General features: G+C 46.6%; 1 protein-coding gene across 1 annotated transcript in view; it reads right to left on the reverse strand.

Annotated features, from left to right (window-relative positions):
- Positions 1-8,725, reverse strand: part of LOC104532882 (sodium/potassium transporting ATPase interacting 4) — a 46,220-nt gene extending 37,495 nt beyond the window's left edge. The window contains exon 1 of the mRNA XM_010178200.1: positions 8,652-8,725. Coding sequence (XP_010176502.1) covers positions 8,652-8,705 — 54 coding nt within the window. The 5' untranslated portion in view covers positions 8,706-8,725. The remainder of the gene's footprint in view (positions 1-8,651) is intronic.
- Between the last annotated feature and the right edge of the window lie 8 nt (positions 8,726-8,733).

Genomic DNA, 8,733 nt, shown 5'->3' on the forward strand with positions numbered 1-8,733 from the left:
TAAATCCAGTCACAGAGCAATGCCCTCCTAGACCAGGGAGAGCAAGCTCATGGGCAGCTCTGTGGGGTGTGGGATGGAGTGAGTTGGGATGAGGAGCCCTGGCTTATCCTGCTCCAGGCACCTCAACTCCAGGGATCAGTGGGATCCTCAGCTGCATTCTTGTCTCCTCAGAGGTCAGTGCAATGGGGAGCAAGTCTGTGTGGTGAGGGGTTGCCCCACAGAGCCAAAAGGGCACGAAGGCTGGATCCCACACGGACCCTCAGCCCTCCCACCCCATGGCTGTGCAGCGAGACTGCCTGCTGCCATGACAAGGTGGCAACTTGTGCACCCACACTTCTGAAAATCAAGGTCTGGGTAGACATCTGTGTGCTCCATGAATGTAGAAAAAAAAAAGATGATGATGGTCCTGGTTTTCTAGAGTTTTCAGCGTTGGATGAAAAAATTGGAGGGGAAAATAAAAAATAAAAAAAGAGGGAAGCAAGCAGATATTTTGCTGGCCTGAGAGAGCCTGGAGAGCAGGTGGGAAGCTGCCTGCAGGGCTGGCCAGTCACTGAAAGGTGGCAAAGGAAGCTGGCACAGCAACTCCTGACGTCTGCCTTCTCCAAGCAGGTGATGAAGACAAGCTGTTGCCTTGATTCCCACAGTATATTTTCATTAAGCCATGGCAGATGGCAGCGGAGGTCACCGCTTCCACACCACCATCCTTTCTGCTGAAAGGTGTCAGGGAATCTGACATCTCAATTACTAAACCCAAATAGATTCACCCAAATCACATCCAGGATGAAGGGGGAAGGGGGATCAGAAAAGCTGCTCTCCTAATCTCCATGAATCTTCACCTTTGAAAGAAAATCTGGGACGTGCACTTCCCTGATAAACAACATATTTGTGTCTAACGTCCTGACAGAGAAGCAGCTGCGCTGAGAACAAGCCACAGACACCAGGAAAATGGCAATTAAGTCCTTGTGGAAATGAGACCAAAAAGCATCCCTTGGAAAAGACAGTTGATGTTAATGAGCTACAGCAAAGTCAAAGGAGGAGCTATTGATCTCGCCCCAGCAGAGATCTGCTGCTCGCTCCTCTCTAGTCTGTGAGAACTCAGAACATCCAGCAAAATAAAACTTCTGTTCTTCACAAGGACTTTCAGATGCGGGTTCAGGGCTCAGCAAAGCCAGGGAGAAGCCAGAGCAACACCATTGATTTTTTTCCATGTTCAATGTGAAACACAAACCCTACATGCTGGTGAGAAGCAGCACTTTGGTTGAAACCCTGCCTCAGCCTCAGAGATTTCTCCAGATATTTCAATCATTTCAGTTTTTCTCATCCCTACTATTCCCACCTACTTTCCTATTATTACTTTACTATTATCACTTCCCTACTTTTTCCTATCCATCCTTGCTTTTGTAACCCCTGCTGTTATCCCTGGCAAGAAGATGATGAAATAAGATTCTGATCCTTATCAAAGCTCAATAAACAAATGAAGCAGAAGAAATTTACTCTTATTCTGAAATCTTAGGAACTTTAAGGTAGTATTATGACTCTGGAATGATTACAGAATATCTCAGATTGGCAATTCTGCAGGGCGTTTATTCACTGAGTTTCCTTCTACAATAAAAACACCAAAAACCTCTGGTCTATGAGCAGATGAGTCAACTCAGCAAGTCACTACCCCACAGAAACACCCAAGCCTGTGTTTTCTTTTTGACAACTTCTCTTCTTAAACCCCAACATGAGCTGGTGTTGGGGAAGACACGATGGTATCAGAGATATTTGGAAGATGAGAACTTCCAGAGAGCACAACTCTAAAGAAAAAAAAATAAAAAGGAACACCAAACCAACTTACTTTTAGTGAGATTTTTCAACTTTTTTACAGAAGCTTGAAAATACTTCTGAAAAGTTCAAAATATTTGAGGTTTGGCACAATAATAATTTTCAGCAAATGTTGCTAAATATTTGCCAGAATATTTTCTTCTTCTTTTTTTGACCAGAAATGTCCTTTTTCCCCTCCTCTTGCTCTGGAGACAGCGAATGGGAGAAGAATGTGCTACTTTCAAGACAGAAGTTTCCACTTTGTTGAAAACTCTTTCTATCAAACTTAAACACAGAGGCACAACCTAAGCAGTTAAGTGTGCTCATCACATCTACTGCACCCCAGGAGGAGTGGGGACAAAGGAAACCCACCAGTGCAAGGACATTAAATCACAAATTATCTCTGGGGTTGGAGTTTTTTTTCAATAAGAAAGAAAGGTTCAGTTCTACTGACCTCAAACCTGATGTTTTGTTAATGGGAAAAGGGAATGCTACAGCTGGGGCACTTACTGTTCGCTACATCAGATGCATTTTCTTAAGTGCTCCAACAGCAATGGGTTATTCCAGGGTTTTCCTGGAGGAAAAGTGATCACAATCTGGCCTTTGTTATCCAGTTTGTTCTCCAAGAGTTCCTACTTGAGGGCCCCTAGAGCAGATTCTTGGAAAAGCTCCATTTTACACCCCAGCCAAAATGATCCGAGTTTCCGTATATTATTAGCACACAATGGAGCAACGTCAGCTCCCTTAACCCCACACTGGGTGGGGGAGAGGTTCCCCATCAGGGGAAAACCAGCTCCTTCTCTTCTTGCATGGCCCTGGTGCTAGGAGAGAGGAAAAAGGAGAAGCCAAAGGAGCAGAAAGTGGCTGGGAAAAATCAGAGGGTGGTCAAACAAACATACAGCATCAGCTGAAATGAGGTCCTGGTTCTCTAAGAAGAGTTGACTTCAATACCACCCTGCCCTCAGCTGCTTTTTGGCTTGGCTTTTGTCAGATTTCATTCCTGGTCTGGATGGGTTTGGGTTAGAGGACACAAAGAAACGTGGTTCCTGTGAGTCATTTGTAATCTCCACCACCACGATGGGAAACGCGGATGTGGGCTGCTGGGCAAGGCACAATCTGTGTCGGGGCACATACCCTGAGCTCCTCTTCCCTTGTGCTGCTCTTGGGCTTAGACCACTGTGCTACAGCGGTACTGCCTCCAGCTGCTCAGGGGGGGGAAAAAAAGAAGAAGAAGAAAAATGTCCTCATGCAAAAATTCAACTTTTTGTAAGAAAAGCTCCCCAACTCCAAAATTAAAAATGTTTGCCAGCACAGCAAACATTTGCCAGCACATTTTTGATTTTTTGCCAAAATATTCTGGCCAAAACTTGGGAGAAAAACTCAGAATTGTCTATGGAAAGCAGATACTTCTCACGAAAATATTCATTTAGTCAAATCCCCAGGTTTCTACTGAAAGTCAGCTTCAGTGGAAAATGCTGACGAGCTCTATTATTGGCACAGCTTTAATTTTCCTTTGTCTGGAACAGACAGGGAGAAGACAGCATCTCTCAAACGTAGTCTTTAGACTTCTGTTATTATTTAGCCTGGAGTATTGTGCAAGGACTTCAGGAAAGGTTCAAACCATCACGGTGCGAGGTGCTGTGCGTACACCCGAAAGAGAGTCCCTTCCCTAGAGGGATTCTAATTTAAGCACAAACCATGGAGGAGATAAACAGCTGGGGAGAGGACAAGGTAATTTTGGAGAGGTGATGAGCAAAGGGACGCTGCACTTCTCCTTGCACCTGCTCTTGCCTCCAATGCTTTGGGCTCAGCTGTACCATGGCTGTGGGACCTTGGACCTCCCTCAGGAGATGCATCAAACTGCCCCAGCTCTGGAGGTAGTTGTAGAGAAGGGGAGAGATAGGTCTGGCTCTCCTCACCCTACCTCCAGTTCAAAATGTCCCTGGGATGGAGAGGACAAAGCCAGGAAAGGCATCTCCACAACCAGATGCTGCAATCCTGCTTGCTCCTCACCTTGGGGAAGAAGATGCTCTACCACCCTCCCTCTTGCAGCCCATGTGTGCTGATCCCACCAAGTCCACCTATTTTAACTCATGGGGTTTTTCTTTTTTTGCCCAGATCCTGCCCAGCCTGACTTGCTGTGCAATCCCACCTGCCTGTCTGCCACACTCCCCTTCTGCAAGCTCTTCATCACTTGTCTTCATCTTCATCATGATTACGGGGCTGGAGCATCTTTATTATGAGGAAGGACTGAGACACCTGGGTCTGTTCAGCCTGGAGAAGAGCAGACTGAGAGGGGGCCTTATCAATGTTTATCAATATCTAAAGGGTGGGTGTCAAGAGGATGGGGTCAGACTCTTCTCAGTGGTGGCCAGCGATAGGACAAGGGACAACAGGCACAAGCTGGAACACAGGAGGTTCCACTTAAACATGAGGAAAAACTTCTTTACTGTGAGGGTGTCAGAGCCCTGGGACAGGCTGCCCAGAGAGGGGGTGGAGTCTTCATCTCTGGAGAGATTCCAAACCCACCTGGACCCTTTCCTGTGCAACCTGTTGTAGGGAACCTGCTCTGGCAGGGGGGTTGGACTGGATGATCTCCTGAGGTCACTTTCAACCCCACCATTCTGTGATTCTGTGATCACTTTAGACCTCCATCAAACTGACATGACCACTTTAGTTACAAGAGAAGAGTTAGAGGAGGATCTGTGTTGGTTTCAAATAGTTTCCAGAACTGGTCACCCTCTTCTGTAAGAGATTAAAAAGGCATCGCTGAGAAGGGAGTGAGGGAGAGAGCATGAGAAAATAAATAAATAAAGGTATATAGTTACTTTTGGTTAGTCTCAGCATGCAGCCCCGTCCCAGGGCGCCTTGTTCTCTGCTCATTTGAAGTATTAGTCACTTTTTCCATTAGAAGCTCTTATTCTAGAGGGATTTATAATGTATCTGTAAAATTGTCTCCAGGCTTTGCTTGGCATCTGAGCTCTCAATCCACGGACAGAATGTAAAGAAACTACAGTTGTTTGATTTATTAGGACAGGGCATGGGGAGGGAGGGAATTTTTCCATGCTCTATGGAAATAAATTCACATAGTGCCTTCAGTGCACAATCACTTACTGCTCCAGAAAATACACGGTTTGGGTACAACCTCATGCTGGCAGAAAGGAAAGAAGCAAATCAATGATTTTTTAGTATTTCCCAGGCTAAGACCCAGCCCTGGTTTGTGGTTTCTCACCATGACCCACCCAGATCACAGTCCTACTGGGTACGACAGTCTCTGTCGTACCACTTGGGTTCGGAAATCCTGCCCTTCACAAGCCTTTTTCAACCCTAATTTCTACGAGAGACATTTCTTAACCCTCTGCAGAGTCTTTCTGACAGAGCCCTGATTTTTTTTTTCCTGGGGGGGCCAAAGCCTCATTTAAGTTTTGTTAGTTTCTCTTAATATCCAACTGCCCAAAGGGAGGGATGAGCAAGGGCTGTAGGTGACATCAGCACCTGAATGGCAGAGGTGTTTCAGCAAAGTGAGAACTGAGAGGTGACATCACCTTTGGGATGCACAAATTCTGGGCTACACCCCATCTCGTTCCTCATGGTCCTGAGGATAATAAGCTCAACTGCAGAGCGGCTCTGACCTGGTCCAGTGTTCACCCAAACTTCGCTGATCTGTTCTTTCTGGTGATCAATGATAGGACCAGGGGAAATGGCAGGAAGATGTGGCAGGGGAGGGTGAGGTTTTCCATGAGGAAAAGGTTCTTGAGGCAGAGGGTGGTGGAGCCCTGGAACAGGCTCCCCAGGGAGGTGCTCATGGCACCAAGCCTGACAAGATTCCAGCAGCATTTGGCCAAGGCCCTCAGGGACATGGTGTGAATGTTGGGATTGTCCTGTGCAGGGACAGGAGTTGGACTCCATGATCCTTGTGGGTCCCTTCCAACTCACCACATTATATTATTCTGCTAAAGATGGGGGGTGGATCAGGAAGAAGGGAAGGATTAGGGACAGCAAGACACACCGGGATCAGGGCGAGGGAGAGCCAGAACCTTCTCACAGCCTCCCTGCAGCACCCATCAGCAAAGCAAGAGCCTAACGTGGATGTTTCAAGGAAACAATAACCTAAAATTGGAACATGGCAAATTATTTATTCAAACTACAGCCTTCCCTCCCCCCTCGATTAGCGAGCCGCTGGGGAGTCAGCCTTGATTTTCATCAGACAGATGCATACGGCTCTGCTCTATCCGCGCCACGCGCGTGCAGCCCATGGGGGGCTGAAGATCTACTTGGTATTCGTATTGTGTAGCAGCTCCTTGAATTCACACAGTGTTCTGCTCTCTGACTGGATCACAAACTTTTTCTTTGGGAGCTTACACTGCAATGATGAATATGTTTGTTTTCTGCCTTTTTTTTCCAGGGAAACATGTAGACTGGAGCATGCAAATGCTTCCCCACACAGTCAACAACTACTTGCACCTAATAATAAAACAATCTCTATGAAGCATTGCAACCCAAATTCCTAATCTGATTTTTTGTTGTTGTTGTTTTGAGTTCCTATTCATTGTTTATAAAAAAACCCAACAAACTCTACTGAAGCCTTATGGAACAGACATGAGAACATGTAAAGAAACATAAGGGTGTTCTGCAAAACTGAAGTGGGAAATCCCAGCGCTGAAATCCTCTCCTCATTTAAATCAGAGGCAAAACCTCCACAGACCAGAGAGGAGCCAGGATTTCACCCCTGGGACTTTGGTAGTGGGAGACATGGAGCTTGGCAACACACAGGGAAGGCTGTGAAAGGTCCAAAGTATCAAATGAAGCAGAGCAGAGACGTGAGAGGAACAAAGGAAGTTCACGTCATTATAATTTATTGATGATCTTGGCCTGATCACTTCAGTGTTTTGTCTTAACAGAACCCACCCCGAGCAGCAGCGAGTCCTGCAGGTCACTTGGCCGTCCTGATGTGGAAGTGATGTGACGATTTACAGACAAAGTTTGCTTCAAAATGTGAAAAATAAAATTAAGAAGCACCAGGCTGGATCTCACCCTCACCCAAGCACTTGCTGCGAACCAGCCAGGATCTCCTGACCTCACCCCCATCAGAGCGCAGCTCCAGGAATTCCCTCACCATAGTTCACATTTTTCCAGCTCTACCAATTCATCCAGCAAGTGCCATGGGAAATCGCTACGGCCAAGGCATCCAAACTTGCTTAAGAATGAGTCAAACTGATTCTTTTCTTCAAAGAGGAGGGTCTTAAGGAAAATAAAATACTGGGGGTTCTTTGTCCTGTATCTTGGATACGAGAAAACTCCCACGCTTGTCAGAAGTAAGAACAGCACCAGCAGCTCACGGCTTTTTCTCTCTCTTATTCTTTTTTTCCCCCCTCCTCAGTGTGTGTGTGCTTTAAAGCAGGATGACACAGTGATGGGTTTAAGAGACAGTGAGTGCTGAGGTGCCAATTTCTAATGTAATACAGGGTACAGCTTCTTTCTTCTGTGATCACGGGTGAAAAATCAAAAGACATAATCCAGGAGACTAAATACACTTCCCAGCCATTCAACTCGCTCATAAATATGCCAAGCAGGACGCTTGGCACAAGAAAACCCCACCACTTCTAGGCTGTATTTTGTTTAACTACAAGTCTAATCTTCCATCCGCATCTTTGGATGGTGCTGGTCAGAGTTAACAGGGTCACATTCCCACCCTCTTCCCCTGCAATTTTAAGCGGATGGTTTACATTGAAAAATTAGCAGGTTCCCATTTTTACTCATGAGATTCTCTCCCATCATCAGCAAAGTGCCTGCTCGCTGTCCCTGTGCAGAAAAGACTCTGCTGTCACAATAAGCAACTCCAAAACAAAGAGTTTTCACTGGACTCAGCCCTTGGCACCAGTTTGCTGTTCCCCAGCAGTGAGCAGGAAGCCTGCCCTTTCCTGCCCGCTGCTAACGCTCCGAAAGAAAGCAAATTTGAAAGAAATAAATTAAATTAAAGACATCGCTGCTGTCGTTTCCTTTTTAAGGCTCGAGGAGCCCTGCAGCTCATTAGCTATTGACAAGAAGGGGACCCTCCAGATCCAGGCTGGATGGACAAACCCTCGGGGAACAACCAGACCTTTGTTTATCGGGTTATCCTGGAGGCAGATGTCATGAGGACCAGGAACCCGAGGAACCCGAGGAACCCGTGCCCATCAGGGACAACACTTTCCGCACAGCGGGAAGTTTATTCCTAAATAAATGTATGTATATTTATAAGCATATTCTACCTAAGCACTTCATCCCGAGGAGGTTTGAGATCATTCCTGCCAAGACAGTACAACCCCTCCCGAGCAGGGTGGGATGCGGGCGAGCCCTTCCTTCCAGCTGGACATCCAAAAGGGTGAAGGTACCGGTGGGTTTCAGCACGTAGGAAGTTTGGGTTGGGCTGGGTTGAGTTGATTTACAACATCACCACCGAGCCCGCCGGGACTCCTTTCACGGAGTGATTATTATTTTTTTTTAGTTGTATTTTATAAGCACAAAGTTATGAATTGAGAACTTTTTTATTCTTTTCTTTTTCTTTTGTTTTTTCTTTTTTCCTTTTTTCTTTTAATTTTCTATTTCCTTTTTTTTTTCTTTCGTTTTTTTTTCTCTTTCTTTAACGTTTCTCCGACTTTTAGGCGTCAGTAAATTCCCCCGCACAGAACCGCAGCCTGACATCCCTCCACCTTCCTCCTCCGACACCAAGTTGAGGACGTACCGGAGCCTTTACCGAGCCCCGAGGCTCTGGGGGGGCTTTTCTTCCCGTTCCCGTCCCCAAACCCCAAATTCTCCACAGTGTCCCCCCCAAACACACACCCCCCCGGAGCATCTCCACTCACCAGCTGCAAAGCGCAGAGGAAGATGAGGGTGCAGCGCCCGGTGCAGCATCCCATGGTCCCCGAGCAGCGGGGCAGGGGCAGC

The sequence above is a fragment of the Antrostomus carolinensis genome, unplaced genomic scaffold (genome assembly GCF_000700745.2).
Source record: "Antrostomus carolinensis isolate BGI_N321 unplaced genomic scaffold, ASM70074v2 scaffold5521, whole genome shotgun sequence".
NCBI lineage: Eukaryota > Metazoa > Chordata > Aves > Caprimulgiformes > Caprimulgidae > Antrostomus > Antrostomus carolinensis.